The 20,833-nt window shown below is 44.8% G+C and overlaps 1 protein-coding gene across 1 annotated transcript in view; it reads right to left on the bottom strand.

Moving 5' to 3' along the window:
- Positions 1–17,320, bottom strand: part of LOC147101862 (uncharacterized) — a 54,636-nt gene extending 37,316 nt beyond the window's left edge. Inside the window, exons 1-3 of the mRNA XM_085965147.1 lie at positions 17,217–17,320; positions 8,672–9,116; positions 5,131–5,186 (exon numbers count right to left, since the gene is read on the bottom strand). Of these exons, the coding sequence (XP_085821273.1) occupies positions 5,131–5,186; positions 8,672–9,105 (490 nt within the window). The 5' untranslated portion in view covers positions 9,106–9,116; positions 17,217–17,320. The remainder of the gene's footprint in view (positions 1–5,130; positions 5,187–8,671; positions 9,117–17,216) is intronic.
- Between the last annotated feature and the right edge of the window lie 3,513 nt (positions 17,321–20,833).

The following is a 20,833-nucleotide window of genomic DNA, read 5'->3' as shown; positions in this document are numbered from 1 at the left end:
CCGCTTTGGATATTGTTGGGGAGGATGACTTATCGGGGGGAAGGCAGCAGCAACCAACTTCCTGGCACCATGGGTGGTTCTGCGGCAGAGGATGGGAGGAAAAAGAGCGAGAGAGCTATAGTGATAGGGGATTCTATTGTAAGGGGAATAGATTGGCATTTCTGTGGCCGCAAACGAGACTCCAGGATGGTATGTTGCCTCCCTGGTACAAGGGTCAAGGATGTCTCAGAGCGGCTGCAGGGCATTCTGGGGGGGAGGGTGAACAGCTAGTTGTCATGGTGCATATAGGTACCAACAATATAGGTAAAAAACAGGATGAGGTCCTAAAAGCTGAATAATGGGAGTTAGGAGGTAAATTAATAAATAGGACCTCAAAGGTAGTAATCTTAGGATTGCTACCAGTGCCACGTGCTAGTCAGAGTAGAAATAGAAGGATATTTCATGTTAATATGTGGCTAGAAGAATGGTGCAAGGGGGAGGGATTCAAATTCCTGGGACATTGGAACCGGTTCTGGGGGAGGTGGGACCAGTACAAACTGGACGGTTTGCACCTGGGCAGGACCGGGACCGATGTCCTAGGGGGAATGTTTGCTAGTGCTGTTGGGGAGGGTTTAAACTAAAATGGCAGGGGGTTGGGAACCTGTGCAGGGAGACAGAGGAAAGGGAAGAAAGGATAGAAGCAAAAGACAGGAAGGAGAAAAGCAAAAGTGGAAGTCAGAGAAATCAAGGGTGTAAATCAAACATGGCCGCAGTAAACAATAATTCTAAAAGGTCTAAGAGTGTTTAAAAAACAAGCCTGAAGGCTTTGTGTCTTAATGCGAGGAGCATTCGTAATAAGGTGGATGAATTCGCTGCGCAAATAGATGTAAACAGATATTATATACTTGGGATTACGGAGACATGGCTCCAGGGTTACCAAGGCTGGGAATTCAACATCCAGGGGTATTCAATATTCAGGAAGGACAGGCAAAAAGGAAAAGGTGGTGGGGTAGCATTGCTGGTTAAAGAGGAGATTAACACAATAGTAAGGAAGGATATTTGCTCTGATGAGGTGGAATCTGTATGGGTAGAGCTGAGAAATACCAAGGGGCAGAAAATGTTAGTGGGAGTTGTATACAGACCCCCAAACAGTAATGCTGAGGTTGGGGATGACATTAAATGGGAAATTAGAGATGCGTGCAATAAGGGCACAGCAGTTATCATGGGTGACTTTAACCTACATATAGATTGGTCTAACCAAATTAGTAACAATACCGTGGAAGAGGAATTCCTAGAGTGTATACGGGCTGGTTTCCTGGATCAATATGTCGAGGAACCAACTAGAGATCTGGTCATCTTAGACTGGGTATTATGTAATGAGAAAGGACTGATTAGCAATCTTGCTGTGCGAGGCCCCTTGGGGAGGAGCGATCATAAAATGATAGAATTCTTCATTAAGATGGAACGTGAAGTAGTTGATTCAGAGACTTGGGTACTGAATTTAAATAAAGGAAACTATGATGGTATGAGGCGCGAGTTGGCTAGGATGGATTGGGGAATGTTACTTAAAGGGTTGACGGTGAATAGGCAATGGCAAACATTTAAAGATCGCATGGATGAACTACAGAATTTGTTCATCCCTGTTTGGCATAAAAATAAAACAACAAAGGTGACTCAACATTAGCTAACAAGGGAAATTAGGGATAGCATAAGATCCAAGGAGAGGACATATAAATTGGCCAGAAAAAGCAGCAAATCTGAGGATTGGGAGCAGTTTAGGATTCAGCAAAGGAGAACAAAGGGATTAATTAAGAAGGGGAAAATAGAGTATGAGAGTAAGCTTGCTGGGAACATAAAAACTGAATGTAAAAGCTTTTATAGATATGTGAAGAGAAAAAGATTGGTGAAGTCAAGCGTAGGTCCCTTGCAGTCAGAATTAGGGGAATTTATAATGGGGAATAAAGACATGGCAGACCAATTAAATACATACTTTGGTTCTGTCTTCACAAAGGAGGACACAAATAACCTCCCAGAGATGCCGGGGAACATAGGGTCTAATGAGAGGGAGGAACTGAATGAAATCAGTATTTATAGGGAAATGGTGTTAAGGAAATTGACGGGATTGAAGGCCGATAAATCCCCAGGGCCTGATAATCTACATCCTAGGGTACTTAAGGAAGTGGCCCTAGAAATAGTAGATGCATTGCTGGTCATCTTCCAAAATTCTATAGACTCTGGAACGGTACCCATGGATTGGAGGGTAGCTAATGTAAACCCACTATTTAAAAAAGGTGGTAGAGAAAAATGGGGAATTATAGACCGGTAATCCTGACATCGGTAGTGGGGAAAATGCTAGAGTCCATTATAAAAGATGTAATAGCAGAGCACTTGGAAAACAGTGACAAAATTGGACAAAGTCAACATCAATTTACAAAAGGTAAATCATGCTTGACTAATCTACTGGAATTTTTTGAGGATGTAACTGGTAAAATAGATAAGGGAGAACCAGTGGATGTGGTGTATTTGGACTTTCAGAAGGCTTTCGATAAGGTCCCGCATAAGAGACTAGCGTGCAAAGTTAAAGCACATGGGACTGGGGGTAAGGTACTGACTTGGATAGAAAACTGGTTGGCAGACAGAAAGCAAAGAGTTGGAATAAACAGGTCTTTTTCCAAGTGGAAGGCAGTGACTAGTGGGGCACCGCAGGGATCGGTGCTAGGACCCCAGTTATTCACAATATATATTAATGATCTAGACGAGGGAACTAGATGTAATATCTCCAAGTTTGCAGATGACACAAAGCTGGGTGGGCGTGTGTGCTGTGAGGAGGATGCAGAGAAACTCCAGTACGATTTGGACAGGTTGGGCGATTGGGCAGATGCATGGCAGATGCAGTATAATGTGGATAAATGCGAGGTTATCCACTTTGGTGGCAAAAGCAGGACGGCAGATTATTATCTGAACGGCAATAGATTGGAAAAAGGGGAAGTGCAACGAGACCTGGGTGTCCTTGTGCACCAGTCGCTGAAGATAAGCATGCAGGTGCAGCAGGTGGTTAAGAAGGCAAATGGTATGCTGGCCTTCATAGCGAGAGGATTCAAGTACAGGAGCAAGGATGTCTTGCTGCAGTTGTACAGGGCCTTGGTGAGACCACACCTTGAGTATTGTGTGCAGTTTTGGTTGCCTTATCTGAGGAAGGATGTTCTTGCCATGGAGGGAGTGCAACGAAAATTCACCAGACTGATACCTGGGATGGCAGGAATGGCGTATGAAGAGAGATTGGGTCGATTAGGCTTATATTCGCTAGAGTTTCCAAGAATGAGAGGGGATCTCATTGGAACTTATAAAATTCTAACAGGACTAGACAGACTAGATGCAGGAAGGCTGTTCCCGATTGCAGGGGAGTCCAGAACCAGGGGTCACAGTCTAAGGATAAGGGGTAAGCCATTTAGGACAGAGATGAGGAGGATTTTTTTCACCCAGAGAGTGGTGAACCTGTGGAATCCTCTACCACAGAAGGCAGTTGAGGCAAATTCATTAAATATATTCAAGAAGGAGTTAGATATATTTCTTAAGGCTAAAGGGATCAAGGGATATGGGGAGAAAGCAGGGACAGGGTACTGAATTTGAATGATCAGCCATGATCGCATTGAATGGCAGAGCAGTCTCGAGGGGCCGAATGGCCTACTCCTGCTCCTATCTTCTATGTTTCTAAGTACTTTTTTGGAGTGTAGTCACTGTTGTAATGTGGGAAATGCAGCAGCCAATTTGCGCACAGCAAGCTCCCACAAACAGCAATGTGATAATGACCAGATAATCTGTTTTTGTTATGTTGGCTGAGGGATAAATATTGGCCAGGACACTGGGGATAACTCCCCTACTCTTCTTCGAAATAGTGCCATGGGATCTTTTACGCTCACCTGAGGGAGCAGACAGGGCCTCGGTTTAACGTCTCATCCGAAAGACGGCACCTCCGACAGTGCAGCGCTCCCTCAGCACTGTACTGGAGAGTCAGCCTAGCTTTATGTGCACAAGTTCCTGGAGTGGGACTTGAACCCACAACCTTCTGACTCAGAGGCGAGTGTGCTACCCACTGAGCCACAGCTGAAGATTCCAGAAATGCAGCCACTGACACTATTGATTGGCCCTCCGAGAAAGATGATCCCCTCCCCCCCCCCCGACTAAAGCCGCTATCCAGGCCCACGTTTCCCAACCCCACTCCTCTATCGGGCACCCAAGATCTCCCAACACTGGTGCAAGCAGTTGCTGAAAGTGCGTAACCCCCCCTGACCCTGAATACTCCAGTGGGATCATGAACAGAGGTCACCGGAGCCCGCTCCATCGTACCTACGCCGGTGGAGCTGAGGATCTTCGGAGCCTCCCCACAAACACACAGTCACACCACAAGCACACTCACACACATAAATTACATAGAATTACAAGCACAGAAACAGGCCATTCAGCCCAACTGGTCCAAGCTCATGTTTATGCTGCACACGAGCCCCTTCCCACCCCTTTTCATCTAACCCTATCAACATAATCTTCTATTACTTCCTCCTTCATGTGTTTATCTAGCTTCCCCTTAAACATATCTATGCTAGTCACTCAATTACTCCTTGTGGTAGCGAGTTCCACATTCTAACCACTCTCTGGGTAAAGAAGTTCCTCCTGAATTCGCTATTGGATTTATAGTGACTATCTTATATTTATGGACCCTAGCTTTGGACTCTCGCATAAGTGAAAACATTTTCTCTACGTCTACCCTATCAAACCCCTTCATAACTTTAAAGATCTCGATCAGGTCACCCCTCCGCCTTCTCATTCTGAAGAAAAGAGCCCCAGCCTGTTCACTCTTTCCTGATAGTTATAACCTCTCAGTTCTGCTATCGTCCTTGTAAATCTATTTTGCACCTTCTCCAGTGCCTTTATATCTTTTTTATAATATGGAGACCAGAACTGTGCGCAGTACTCTTATATACCCACACACAAGCTGCAGCCTGAAACTTACAAACATGTTCCAATCTGCCTCTTTCCCTAAGCAAACAGCAATTAAACTCTGATTAATCTGAATTTACTTAACAACAATTAAACTTTGCAGCCTTAAAGTGACACAGCTCCGCCTGTCCCCCAGTCTATTTATAGTATACTTACTGACGTGCTTTCTCAGCGGGAACACTGGGCTGCGGTGATTATTCTTTAGTTGTTCCCTAAAGCCAAAGAAATGAGTCAATTCAAAGCTTTAGAACCTGAGGTTTGGTTTTTCACCTGTGTAAAAAAATATAGTTTTTTATTGTTTCTAATATGATTCTCTAAAAACATCCTAGAGACAGAAAGCACAAGTGTGAGATAAATACCGCATTCATGATGGGGAAACATTGTGAGTATGCATAGGGCACATGACTGGGAAATACTGTGGGATGTACAGAGGCACAAGATGGGGACGTACTGTGGGATGTACAGGGACACACGATGGGGACATAATGGGTATGCAGAAGGCACATGACTGGGAAGTACTGTGGGATGTACAGAGGGCACACAATGGAAAAGTTGAGTAAAAAGCTGCTTTTTCCAAATAAATCCAACCGAGTGCGAATTGGGCAAGTTCAGAAACTCTGTCAGGAATTGACGCTTGGTCCTAGGGGTAAGTGATCAGTAATGGTCAGTGCTTGTCCTGGATTAATGGCTCAGTCTTGTTCCACCTGAACCCAAGCTCAACCCAAAACTAGCCAAACTCAAAGCAAGGCTTATCGTCCCATTGAACAGCAGTGTAATAACGTGGTTCGCGTACAAGTTCTTGAATGCTGCTCCGACTTCAGCTGTGGGAGATTGTGGTGCTGTCTGGTACAGTCACACTGCTAAACTCGAGGGGAGGATTATTGGGTTTGTCCCTAAGCCACACTCACTTTCAGCTCCATTACAACAGTGACTACACTTCAAAAGTGCTTCATTGGCTGTAAAGCGCTTTGGGACGTCCTGAGGTTATGAAAGGCGCTATATAAATGCAATTTCTTTCTTTCTATCTTTCTTTCCTTCTTTTCTTCTTTCCTTATTTCCTTTCTTTATTTCTTGTTTCATAAATCTGAAGCAAAGACAGTTTTCCCAGCCAATGAGGCAATGTGTTGAAATAGCTTCATACAGTCTTTTTTTTATATTCGTTTATGGGATGTGGGCGTCGCTGGCAAGGCCAGCATTTATTGCCCATCCCTAATTGCCCTTGAGAAGGTGGTGGTGAGCCACCTTCTTGAACCGCTGCAGTCCGTGTGGTGAAGGTACTCCCACGGTGCTGTTAGGGAGGGAGTTCCAAGATTTTGACCCAGCGACGATGAAGGACCGGCGATATACATCTAAGTCAGGATGGTGTGTGACTTGGAGGGGATCTTGGAGGTGGTGGTGTTCCCATGCGTCTGCTGCCCTTGTCTTTCTAGGTGGAAGAGGTCGCAGGTTTGGGAGGTGCTGCCGAAGAAGCCTTGGCGAGTTGCTGCAGTGCATCTTGTAGATGGTACACACTGCAGCCATGGTACGCCGGTGGTGGAGGGAGTGAATGTTTAAGGTAGTGGATGGGGTGCCAATCAAGCGGGCTGCTTTGTCCTGGATGGTGTCGAGCTGTTTGAGTGTTGTTGGAGCTGCACTCATCCAGGCAAGTGGAGAGTATTCAATCACACTCCATGCAGTGGTGGGTTTACACACATTTCATGTATAAGCACTGATAGCCTCTCATTCCTAAAATGGTTTCAACTGCACTCACACCAGCTTAACCACTTCAATCGTGTGAAGCTGATGTAAAATGAAAATAATACTATCTGGGCCAGTGTAAGTAAATAAACTGAATTCTTCATTCATACCCATAGGCACTTGTGTCAACTCTTAACTATTTAGCGATTATCATCCAGTAACTCAGTGTTGTCCAATACGCTAGCCACTGGCCACATGAGGCTAATTGGGAATCCAGATGTGGATAATTAGCATTTCTGATTAGCATATAAAAATTGAGTAACAGACACTGTCGTTGGGCCTGTGATCTCAATACTCATATTCGCACGGCATATGCATGTGAACTTTAACCTTTCTGTGCATTTGTTGGTCAAAATGATAAGACAAAAGCAAGAGTGTGCGAATGTATTTTGATCGTTGTGAGTGCTTTACTTCCTTGGTTACTAAATGGTGGTAGATATTTGTTAAGTAAATATACGCGTGTGTGAAGTGCATTTACCTGTATGGTGTGAATGTGGGTAAGGTGTTTTCCACTAAAATTAGTGCACGTGGCTAAAACAGTGTCGCCATAGCCGCTCCTGTGACTGTGGTCAGCAGTTTCTATTGGACAATAAAGCAACAACTAAAAAAAAGTTTCCTCCAATTTGCTTCCCTACCTAAGTGGCCATTCTCCGTGGGCGAGGCTGCTAAAGGGATCGAGAGCAACTGAGGGATCCATTTTGTATTAAAAGCCCTAAGGTTAAAAGTCCGCAGAGCTTTCCTGGCACGAGCAGTCTTTGTATAGGTCACAAACAGCCACGATCTCGAGGTTAAACAATACATTGATTCCATTTCATTCTGAACTTTCTCACAATTCCTGCATGCTTAGAGACCATCATACCTGTGGTATGGCCATCATAGGGTAGACTCTATGCTTTGCTTAAACATCAGCAGCTTCTGCTAGCCTCTGAGACCATTGATGATCGATGGTTGGATAGCCTGGATCTTCTTGGTAATGACTGGTACGAGCTGGTGCAAGGTGTATAAAGGTCATGGAAAGTAATGTAGTTAGAATGGTATAAAAAAGGGGCGAGATTGTAACGTGAGGTTAGAAGATGAAGAAGAAGGAAGAGATCAGGAAAGTTGAGCTCAACTACTGTAACGTGTGATCTTCGACGTGTGTTGTCTGTGAGTATGTTTCTTTGAACCATTAATAAACTTGTAGCTGTTTGACTCCTGCATCTAGCACTCTCATTTCTGGTACATAGACAAGGACTGTAGCCTCCGTCAATTCGCACAGGTCTAGGCAGTGAGAGCTGGTAGGCTATTTGAGCATGACGTACATCACAGCCGAGCCCGATCCAGTCACCTCAAAGCAACCTACCCACACACACATTCCAGCAAAGGGTCAATGGGGAGCCATCTTGAACGGACATCTTCAAGGACCCTTGGAGCACCTTGTGCCAATCAGCCCACCTTGAGGTTAGAATCATAGAACCATTGAATCATAGAAATGTGCGGCACAGATAGAGGCCATTCAGCCCAGCCTGCCTGCCCCGGTCGAAAAAGAGCTCTCCAGCCTAATCCCACTTTCCAGCTCTTGGTCCGTAGCCTTGCAGATTACGGCAATTCAAGTGCATATCCAAGTACTTTTTAAATGTGATGAGGGTCTCTGCCTCTACCACCCTTTCAGGCAGTGAGTTCCAGACCCCCACCCTATGGGTGAAACAAGTTCTCCTCAACTCCCCTCTAATCCTTCCACCAATTACTTTAAATCTATGCCCCCTGGTTATTGACCTCTCTGCTAAGGGAAACAGGTGCTTCCTATCCACTCTATCTAGGCATCTCATGATTTTATACACCCCTCAATTAAGTCTCCCCTCAGCCTCCTCTGTTCCAAAGAAAACAACCCCAACCTATCCAATCTTTCCTCATAGCTAAACTTCTCCAGTTCTGGCAACATCCTCGTAAATCTCCTCTGTTAATTAACTCTGTGTTGTACCTTAATGAAGAGGTCACCAGCTGCAGGGTGGCAGAAGGCGAGTGCTGAAGTAGAGGGTTATCATGCCCAATAAAATGGGATGGCATATGATAGAGTCGCCTTTCAGGAATACGTGAAGTGAGAGCTTTCGCCTGACTCAGCATCTTCTGGAGCCTGTTCATCTCATCGTGTCTCATGACGTCAGGCCCACGAGGCTGTTCTTCTTTCCTGAGGCCCAGTTCCGATAACAAAACCTCTCGGTGTGTTCCTTTGGGAGAGGGTGGAGCTGCGTCTCCTTTAGCGCCGTCGCCATCCCATACTTTCGTCGATGCCTTGGTTCTATAAGCGCCGCTGCTGGTACTAAACGTGGTTTGAGGATTGCGACCTCTGGGTGTTTCGTGGTTGCGGTCCTCAACAGCAGAGGAATCAACTGGCAGAGTGATCACAACCTTCATCGATGGGCTGGCTTTCAAGAAAGAAACATTATGGTCACAAACCTGCTCATCTCGTACTGACCAACAATTCTTAGCCTTCCAGTTAAAGACGACAAAAGAAAGAACAATCGTGCATGGGGAGTGGGAATTTTTTTCCCCCCTCTTTTGGGATGTGGCGTCAGAATCAAACATTCCCAGATCAGATACAGCTTAAATTCAATTCAATTATGCTCTCGTTACTCTGGCCCAATAACTTGGCGGTAGTCCCTCCTACCACACCAGTATGACATTTCTGTTTCCAATAACAGCCATTCCAACGGCCTAGTTATGCAGAATCATGGGCAGTTAAGTACTGTAGACCCACGGAAGATTAAGGAGTGGTCGAATTGAGGTGTTTAAGATGATTAAATGATTTAATAGGGTAGACAGAGAGAAACTATTTCCTCTGGTGGGGGGGTGCAGAACAAGGTGGCATAACCTTAAAATTAGAGCTAGGCCGTTCAGGGGCGGTATCAGGAAAGGGTATAGTGGAAATCTGGAACTCTCTCCCCCAAAAATCTGTTGAGGCTGGGGGTCAATTGAAAATTTCAAAACTGAGATTGCTAGTTTTTTCTTAGGTAAGGGTATAAACGGTTACAGAACCAAAGTGGGTAGATGGAGTTAAGATACAGATCAGCCATAATCAGTATTCCCTTTAAACTGTGTGGCCACACAGTCCCGCGCAGCTGGTGAGCCAGCTTTTAAATCGAAAAAAAAGGCACATGTGCGGACTTTAGAATGGGCCCGCAGCCTGAAAAAAATTTACCGGGAACATTGGCCATGATCTGATTGAATGGCGGAACAGGCTCGGGCTGAATGGCCTACTCTGGTCCTATTGCGATAGCAAAATACTGCGGATGCTGGAAATCCGAAATAACAACAGAAAATGCTGGAAAAACTCAGCAGGCCAGGCAACATCGGTGGAGAGAGAAACGGAGTTAACGTTTCAGGTCGAAGATCCTTCGTCAGAACTGGGAAAAAAAGCAGGAAAAGGGATAGATTTTAAAGCAAGTGGGGGGCTGGGAAAAGGGGGAGGGGATGAAAGAACAAAAGGGACGGCCAGAGATAGGATAGAAAGCAGGAGAGATTGAGAGACATTGAGAGATATTCAAAGAATAAAGGATGACTCTAGATGAAGTGTGAATGACCCTGGCAGAATGAAGGACAGCTGCCACGTGGGAGGGAAGAAAAAAGCCCAGACGAAAATGTGGATTAAAAAAAAGAAAGGGAAAATTTAATCCACACTTTCGTCTGGGCTTTCTCTCTCCACGGATGCTGCCCTGCCTGCTGAGTTTTTCCAGCATTCTCTGTTGTTACTCTGGTCCTCTGTTCCTTACCTACTAGAATTTGGCTTGAGACTGCCACAACCTCAGTCACCCTTACAGCCCAAGGAGATTGGAACTCTCCTCCAGTCAGTCCAGGTCAAACGCAGGCCCTGACACGACAAAATAACAGGGTAGGGTTTGTGGCAGGGTTCTCCCAATCATCCACCGTGACTTCGGCAGCAAGCTCGGAGAGACAGCGTTATGGCGGGCGATCGGGAGAACTCACTCAGAAATTCCAGGAAATCTGCCAGAATGAAAGCGCTGATACGATTTGGCATACCAACTGTTGCAGTGGGACTGAGCGCCGCAGACTTCCAAGCGTGGAATGGCCTGGCATCCTGCAGCAAAGCTGAGCACTGAGCAGTCGGGTGCACATTGCTACAAACGCTCCTCACGCACATACAAATCCCACTTTACCAAAGACAGGTCAGAGATGCTGACTTGGCTCAGTGGTAGCACTCTCACCTCTGAGTCTTGAAGGTCAGGGGTTTAAGTCCCACTCCAGAGTTTTGAGCACAAATTAAATTAGACTGGACAGTACAGAGAGAACATAGCTACAGGAGGAGGCCATTCAACCCCTCGAGCCTGTTCCACCATTCAATTAGAACATGGCTGATCTGTATCCTAACTCAATCCATCTGCCTTGGCTCAATATCTCTCGGTTAGTAAAAATCTATCGATTTCAGACTTAAAATTATTAATTGAGCTAGCATCTACTGCTTTTTGTGGGAAAGAGTTCCACACACCTACAACCCTTTGCATGAAGAAGTGTTTCCTAACTTCTCTCCTGAACTCTCCTGAATGGCCTGGCTCTGATTTTAAGGTTCTGTCTCCTTGTCCTAGACTCCCCCGCCAGTGAAAAAAGCTTCTCTCTATCATCCCTTTATATTCTAGCCCTCTCGATATAAAGGCTAACATTTCATTTACCTTTTTGATTATTTTTTGTACCTGGCCACTACATTTCAGCGATCTGTGTACATGGAGCCTGAAATCTCTTTGGACTTCCACTTTTCCTAGTTTTACACCATTTAAAAATATTCAGATCTATCCTTTTATAAAATGAATGACCTCACACTTGCGTTGAAATCCATCTGCCACAGTTTTGCCCACTCAATTAATCTATCAATGTCTCTTTGTAATGTTATGCTCCCGTCTACACTACTTACTATGCCACCAATCTTTGTGTCATCGGAAAACTTGGATATATGGCTCTCTATTGGGTTATCTAAGTCATTAATAAATATAGTGACTAGTTGAGGCCCCAGCACAGATCATTGTGGGACACCACTAGTCACTTTGTTCCAATTTGAGTACATGCCCATTATCTCTATTCTTTATCTTCTATTGCCTAAACAATCGCCAAACCAGGTCAATAATTTGCTTTCAATTCCATGGGGGGAAAATTGAGTCACGTCCCCTTTGGGGCGCTAACTTCGCCAGAGCGCTACTTTTAGCGCCCCGGAAAAATTAGCGCCCCCGCGGCCGAAATTGAGTGGTAGCACCCCAAGAGGGAAGCGGGGCACTACTGGAAGTACCCAGCCTCCCTCTTGGGACGCTGCGAGGGAATATCGCAGTGCTACATGCCGCGGTATTGCAGGCCTTCCTCCCCTTCTAACCTCCCACTGAATTTTGCAGGAGGCGTTGGCGGCAACACGCCCGAGCGCTAGTTGCTTTGCGTCCTCTTAGGGCGCTAACGGGAGGCACAAAGCAACCAAATTTTTCCCCCCATGTGCTTTAAACATAGAAACATAGAAACATAGAAGATAGGAGCAGGAGTCGGCCATTCGGCCCTTCGAGCCTGCTCCGCCATTCAATGTGATCGTGGCTGATCATCCAAATTCAGTACCCGGTCCCTGCCTTCTCCCCATATCCCTTGATCCCTTTAGCCTTAAGAAATATATCCAACTCTTTCTTGAATATATTTAATGAACTGGCCTCCACCGCCCTCTGTGGCAGAGAATTCCACAGGTTCACCACTCTCTGGGTGAAGAAATTCCTCCTCATTTCAGTCCTAAATGGCTTACCCCTTATCCTTAGACTATGACCCCTGGTTCTGGACTCCCCAACCATCGGGAAACATCCTTCCTGCATCTAGTCTGTCCAGACCTGACAGAATGTTATAGGTTTCGATGAGATCCCCTCTCAATCTTCTAAACTCCAGTGAGTATAAGCCCAATCGACACAATCTCTCCTCATATGTCATTCCTGCCATCCCAGGTATCAGCCTGGTGAATCTTCGCTGCACTCCCTCCATGGCAAGAACGTCCTTCCTCAGGTAAGGCGACCAAAACTGCACACAATACTCAAGGTGTGGTCTCACCAAGGCCCTGTACAACTGTAGCAAGACATCCTTGTTCCTGTACTCGAACCCTCTTGCTACGAAGGCCAACATACCATTTGCCTTCTTAACCGCCTGCTGCACCTGCATGCTTACCTTCAGTGACTGGTGCACCAGGACACCCAGGTCTCTTTGCACTTCCCCTTCTCCCAATCTATTGCCATTCAAATAATAATCTGCCTTCCTGTTTTTGCCACCAAAGTGGATAACCTCACATTTATCCACATTATAGTGCATTTGCCATGTTTCTGCCCAATCACCCAACCTGTCCAAAGCGTACTGGAGTTTCCCGAATCCTTCTCGCAGCTTACCCTCCCACCCAGCTTTGTGTCATCTGCAAATTTGGAGATACTACATCCAATTCCCTCGTCCAGATCATTAATATATATTGTGAACAGCTGGGGTCCTAGGACCGATCCTTGCGGTACCCCACTAGTCACTGCCTGCCACTCAGAAAATGACCCGTTTATTCCAACTCTTTGCTTTCTGTCCGCCAACCAGTTCTCTATCCAAGTCAATACCTTGCCCCCAATCCCATGTGCCTTAATTTTGCACGCTCATCTCTTATGTGGGACCTTATCGAAAGCCTTCTGAAAGTCCAAATACACCACATCCACTGGTTCTCCCTTATCTATTTTACCAGTTACATCCTCAAAAAATTCCAGTAGATTAGTCAAGCATGATTTACCTTTTGTAAATCCATGTTGACTTTGTCCGATCCTGTCACTGCTTTCCAAGTGCTCTGCTATTACATCTTTTATAATGCACTCTAGCATTTTCCCCACTACCGATGCCAGGTCTATAATTCCCCGCTTTTTCTCTACCACCTTTTTTGAACAGTGGGGTAACATTAGCTACCCTCCAATCCATGGGTACCATTCCAGAGTCTATCGAGTTCTGGAAGATGACCAGTAATGCATCTACTATCTCTAGGGCCACTTCCTTAAGTACCCTGGGATGTAGACCATCAGGCCCTGGGGATTTATCGGCCTTCAGTCCCATCAATTTTCCTAACACCATTTTCCTACAAATACTGATTTCTTTCAGTTCCTCTCTTTCATCAGACCCTATGTTCCCCGGCATCTCTGGGAGGTTATTTGTGTCCTCCTTTGTGAAGACAGAACCAAAGTATGTATTTAGTTGGTCTGCCATTTCCTTGTTTCCCATTATAAGTTCCCCTGATTCTGACTGTAAGGGACCTATGCTTGACTTCACCAATCTTTTTCTCTTCACATATCTATAATTTTAGCTAACAGTCTCTTATGTGGAACCTTATCAAATGCCTTCTGGAATTCCATATAAACTACATCCATAGACATTCCCCTGTCTATTACATAGGATTACATTGGATTACATAGGATATACGGCACAGAAACAGACCATTCGGCTCAACCAGTCCATACCGGCGTTTATGCTCCGCACGAGCCTCATCTAAATCTATCAACATAACCCTCTATTCCCTTTTTCCTCATATGCTTATTTATCCTTCCCTTAAATACATCCATTCAGCCACTCCCTGTGGTAGCGAGTTCCACATTCTCACCACTCTCTGGGTAAAGAAGTTTCTTCTGAATTCCCTATTACTTTAGTTACTTAATCAAAAAATACAATTAGGTTCATTAGACATCACCTACCCTTTACAAATCCATCCATGTTGGCTCTCTCTAATCAGCTCAAATTTCTCTAAGTGCTCAGTCACTCTGCCCTTAATTATAGATTCCAATAACTTCCCCACAACAGATGTTAGACTAACAGGTCTATATTTTCCTGGTTTCATTCTCTCACCTTTCTTAAATAAGCAATTTTCCAATCTAAAGGGACAATTCCTGGATCCAGAGAGTTTTTGGAAGATTATGTTGAAAGCATCTGCAATTTCCTCACCAACTTTCTTTAAAACCCTGGGGTGAAAGCAACGTTCTGCAGCTCCCACGCAGCCGGCTCACCGGCTTTTAAATAGAAGAAACCACGCAAGCACGGTATTTTTGAATGGGCCACGCAGCGGCTGCATACCCAGAAAGAAGTTAAAGGGAACATTGGTGGAAACCATTAGGTCCTGGGAGTTTGTCAGTCTTTAGTGCCATTATTTTTTCTCGTACTGTTTTCTTGCGTGCGTTGACTTTCCTAAGTTCCAGTCCTTGATTCATTATTAGTTTCCCAGGAATGTCAGGCATATTATCCTCTTCCTCTACTGTGATGACTGACAAAGTAATTATTCAGCAAGTCTGCCATTTCCATATTTTCATTTGCAACATTACCCACATCTGTTTTTAAAGGACCCACATTATCTTTGACTACCCTTTTTCTTCTAATATAATTGTAAAACTTTTTGTGTTAATCTTGATATCCCTTGCACGCTCCTTTTCATATTCATTTTTGCAGCTCTTACTGTCATTTATGCCTTCCTTTGCAGGGAGCGCTGCGCTGTTGGAAGTGCCATCTTTCAGATGAGACATTAAACTGAGGCCTTGTCAGGTGGGTGCAAAAGATGCCGTGGCACTATTTTAAAGAAGAGCAGGGGTGTTCTCCTGCTGTCCTGGCCAAAATTTATCCCTCAACCAATATCACTAAATCATATTGGGGTCGAGTTTCTGTTTGTTTACTCTAGTAATATCAGTGCAGTCTGGGCGGACTCGGCCGAACCAGCGCAGAAGATCTGGGAATTTTAAACTTGAGTGAGTTACGCCCAAAACCACTTAGCTGTTTTCTCCGCCATCTTTTACGGTGGTTCAAGATACAATTATCCCGGATCAGTTCCCAATCACAAAACTCGCAGGTCAACATTGTGAGATTCCATCGATTGCCCTGGTTCGGGAAGGCTTTTCAAATTGGACTCATTTTTTGGGGGCGCACAGGCACTAGTCGGCACGTTTTTTCATTTCAAAAATATTTAATTTACAAAGAAACTGACTAGTGTACACCAATGAAACCATTAAATGGTTCAGTATAGTTTTTTTTAAGTCGTTTTAAATCAGGTTACTCACAGGTGGAGGACTGGATAATTAATAAAAATGATTATTTTTGGTGATAAACCCATTTGCAGCTGTATTAATAAAACTGCACCAGGTTACCACTCTTAAATACATCAAGGAATACGTTGTAATGGAAAGAGAAAAAAAGTAAGGATTACGTTCTATTACGCTGCCCGATTGCGCTGGTTCATGGAAGATTTTGTGTTGATGATTATACAAATTTATATTATCGGAAACTTGAACTGTAACCGAACCAGCGCAATTTCGAGCGCATTTTGGGTGGAATTTCCCAATTACGCCCAATGCAGGAACCCTACCCCGGGATCTAGTCATTTATCGCATTGCTGGTTGTGTACAGATTGGCTGTCACATTTCCCTACAATACAACAGCAACAGCACTTCTGATGTACTTCATTGAGTTGTGAGGAGGATGCAAAGAGGCTTCAAGGCGATTTAGACAAGTTGAGTGAGTGGGCAAATACATGGCAGATGCAGTATAACGTGGATAAATGTGAAGTTATCCACTTCGGTAGGAAAAACAGAAAGGCAGAGTATTATTTAAATGGTGATAGATTGGGAAATGGTGATGTACAGATGGACCTGGGTGTCCTTGTACACCAGTCACTGAAAGCAAACATGCAGGTGCAGCAAGCAGTTAGGAAGGCAAATGGTATGTTGGCCTTCATTGCAAGAGGATTTGAGTACAGGAGCAAGGATGTCTTACTACAGTTATACAGGGCCTTGGTGAGACCACACCTGGAGTACTGTGTGCAGTTTTGGTCTCCTTACCTAAGAAAGGATATACTTGCCATAGAGGGAGTGCAGCAAAGGTTCACCAGACTGATTCCTGGGATGGCAGGACTGTCGTATGAGGAGAGATTGGGTCGACTAGGCCTGTATTCACTGGAGGTTAGAAGAATGAGAGGGAATCTCATTGAAACGTATAAAATTCTGACAGGGCTAGACAGACTGGATGCAGGGAGGATGTTTCCCCTGGCTGGGGGGTCTAGAACGAGGGGTCACAGTCTCAGGATACGGGGTAGGACATTTAGGACTGAGATGAGGAGAAATTTCTTCACTCAGAGAGTGGTGAACCTGTGGAATTCTCTACCACAAAAGGCTGTGGAGGCCAAGTCACTGAATATATTTAAGAAGGAGATAGATAGATTTCTAGACACAAAAGACATCAAGGGGTATGGGGAGAGAGCAGGAATATGGTATTGAGATACAGGATCAGCTATGATCATATTGAATGGCGGAGCAGGCTCGAAGGGCCGAATGGCCGACTCCTGCTCCTATTTTTCTATATTTCTATGTTTGGCTGTAAAGTGCTTTGGGACGGCCTGAGGTTGCGAAAGGTGCTATAGAAATGCAGAGTTTTTTCTTCTTTCTTTCTACATAGCATTGCTCAGAGGGCAAACAAAAGACAGACAACAAAAGGCCTTGCTTGAAAGATTTTACCTTTCACTCCGACAGTTGGTGTAGCGGGTGGCTTGTGTGATGCTGGTCGATTTTTAAATGTGAATCCTTAATGTCGCGATGAGGTGTTTACAGGTCTGTTCAGTAAGAATCCCTGTTGCTCGGTTACTTCATTCATGTGGTAGCCAGGGGTGGAGCTGGTCATTGCTGCGACATCATTCTCAAGTTACCCAGTATAGGAGTAGGCTTCTCATCAAATGATTTCCTCACAGCACGTTGCATAAAGTATAATTGCTCGGCGGTTTGCAATTAATTTCCTCCTAAATTAGCAACAGAGATTAATTGTATTGCACAATTTTAAAACAAAATTTCACCGACGCACATTTTCAGAGAGGCCTTGGAATAAATTCAATCCCAACTCCCCCTGATTAAACGCACTTCAGCGGGGTGGTAGAACGCAGGTTTGTGCCAGTGGTACCCCCTCCCCCCCGCCCCGGGAAAGAGGAATAGTTAGGAGGCCCCCACCTACTTGGGTTTAGGATTGCCAGCTCTGGTTGGAGGCTTCATCACATGACCTCTCACCTCCAACCACCCTCGGCCCACGTTCCTGCCATTGGTTGTCCAACATTGCCACCTTCCCACGGCCAATTGGAAAGCAAACAGACTCTCCCTTACCCATTGGATGATTATCGACTGTCATCCCGACAGTCTTTTTTCCCCATCTCCAATATTTTTCTCCCGGGTTTCTGGCAGCAGTGCCTGGGAGATTAATCGTTCATTCCCGGAGACGCCAGGACAATCCAGGAGGACTAGCAACCCTAAATTGGGTTGCACACGCATCCATTTCAGCACACGATTTTGCCACAATATTGACAGAATCTCGCCATCAGGTCACTGGCCTTGGATTGGCTCGCTCAGGGAATGGCGTGATGGGTCCTCAGAACCAATCAGTTTGAATTCATGATAACTTCTAAATATTACTCTTTTACATCAATTTGTAACTCGGCCCAGTGTTGTGCCAATTTAACAAATAAGAATAAGGAACTTCAATGTATAGAGTGTCCTCCAGGCCATCAGGACATCCCAAAACACTTCGCAGCCAATTAATTACTTTTAAGTCATGTAGGGGCAAGTGGCAGCTAATTTGCACACAGCAAGGTCCCACGAACAGCAATGAGATAAACCGGTTAATCTGTTTTTGGTCATGTTTAGTTTAAAATATGACCATGTTTGGTTGAGGGATAAATGTCGGCCAGAACACCAGGAGAACTCCTTGCTCTTCTTCAAATAGTACCATGGGGATCCTTTACACCCACCTGAACAGGTAGAAGGGGTTTAAATTCTCATCGGAAACACAGCACTGCTTCGGGATTATGTGCTCAAGTTCAGGAGTGGGGCTAGAACTCACTGTCAGCAAGGACTTAGAAAATTAACCCTTATTAGTCTTCCCTACAAATATCTACCTTGTGATTGTTGCTTGGAGTAAGAAACCACTGTAGGGGACGGAACACACACGCACATTATATATATATATATATATACATACACACACCACACACACACACAACTGCAAGTCAGTGGCAGGTTAACAGTCAATCAGTAAGTGGGTCCCTGACTAGGTGTTAATTATTGTGGCTGGAAGTTGACTGACCAGTTGTAACTTGTATGTTTCTGAAGGTGTACATTAGAGGGTTATCTGCAAAAACCGAGCTTGATGAGAGTTGGATCAATTTGCTCAACAGATTGATTGAAACATATAAGATCCTGAGGGGTCTTGACGGGGGTGGATGTGGAGAGGATGTTTCCTCTTGTGGGAGAATCCAGAACTAGGGGTCACTGTTTTAAAATAAGGGGTCGCCCATTCAAGACAGAGATGAGGAGAATTTTTTTCTCACAGAGGGTCGTGAGTCTTTGGAACTCTCTTCCTCAGAGGGCGGTGGAAGCAGAGTCTTTGAATATTTTTAAGGCAGAGGTAGATAGATTCTTGATAAGCAAGGGGGTGAAAGGTTATCGGGGGTAGGCGGGAATGTGGAATAATCGGATCAGCCATGATCTTATTGAATGGCGGAGCAGGCTCGAGGGGCTGAGTGGCCGACTCCTGCTCCTAATTGGGATGTTCGTATGTTTAGAGTGACGACGAGAATTTGGTGAGAATGGGAAGGAGCTGTAGAGGGGGAATGAGGCGCTCAGTAATTTAAACCAAGGGGCAACAGTAAATACATAAATAAATAATCAGAATAATTAATTAAATCTAAGAGGATACAATTTAAATTAACTAAGTAGAGGAATCCGAATTGCATTGAATAAAAATACACAAATAATAAATAGGAGTTAGGGGGATACTAAAATAAAGAAGTCAATAAACATAAAAAACAAGACTACGCAAAAGCAAAATACTGCGGATGCTGGAAATCTGAAATAAAAACAGAAAATGCTGGAAATACTCAGCAGGTCAGGCAGCATCTGTGGAGAGAGAAACAGCGTTAATGTCTCAGGTCCGTGACCTTTTGTCAGAACTAGACTAATTAGTTACAAATTAATCTGCAATCAAGCTAAATACATCTACTAAATATAATCTAGGTCTCAAGTAATTCTATTATATCTAGAATTAAATTACTACTAACAATTAATAAATAAAAACTAGAAATGGCTGTGGCAGAGCGGGCTATGTGTCAGGATATGTAGGAGTTTGTGGACAGTGGGACTGTCTCGGATTGCCACATCCGTAGGAAATGTCTCTGCCTTGAATCACTTCAGCTCAGAGTTTTGACACACGGGAGGGGGAGGAATTTCGAGGTAGTTTTCTCCAGAGTACATTCACAACTCCGAGGAAAGCACAGGTGTTGGAAGGGGAGAGGGTGACTATCAGTCAGAGGGTAGGGGGAACCAAGGGGAGATAGAGGAGGAGGTCCTGCAGACACTGGTCCTATCCAACAGTTACAATGTACTTGATACAACAACAACTTGTATTTATATAGCACCTTTAACGAGTAAAACGTCCCAACGCGCTGCACAGGTGTACTTTAAGACAAAAAATTTGACACCAATCCACATAAGGATAAATTAGGGCAGGTGACCAAAAGCTTGGCCAAAGAGGTAGGTTTTAAGGAGCGTCTTAAAGGAGGAAAGAGAGGTAGCGAGGCGGACAGGTTTAGGCAGGGAATTCCAGAGCTTAGGGCCTAGACATCATAAGGCACGGCCATCAATGGTTGAGCGATTATAATCAGGAATCCTCAAGAGGGCAAAATTAGAGGAACACAGATATCTCCAGGGGTTGTGGAGCTGGAGGAGTTTACAGAGATAGGGAGGGACGAGGCCATGGAGGGATTTGAAAACAAGGATGAGAATTTTAAATTGGAGGCGTTGCTGGACCGGGAGTCAATTTATGTCAGCGAACACAGGGGTGATGGGCGAACGGGACTTGGTGCGAGTTAGGACACGGGCAGCCGAGTTTTGGACAACCTCAAGATTACGTAGGGTGGAATGTGGGAGGCCAGCCAGGAGTGCGTTGGAATAGTAAGGATAAGGAGAAAGATTGCAGGGAGGACAGCCACAATGCTGACCTATCACCGTGGAACAGGGGCTGTCCAAAGTGGGAAGGAACAGAATAGAAATGTAGTAGTTATAGAGGATTCAATAATTAGGAGGACAGAAAGCGT

The sequence above is a fragment of the Somniosus microcephalus genome, chromosome 23 (genome assembly GCF_052327205.1).
Source record: "Somniosus microcephalus isolate GS21.2 chromosome 23, FLI_Smic_1.0, whole genome shotgun sequence".
Classification (NCBI taxonomy): domain Eukaryota; kingdom Metazoa; phylum Chordata; class Chondrichthyes; order Squaliformes; family Somniosidae; genus Somniosus; species Somniosus microcephalus.
The sequence above is the reverse complement of the archived record's forward strand: the minus strand, read 5'-3'. Positions and strand labels throughout refer to the sequence as shown.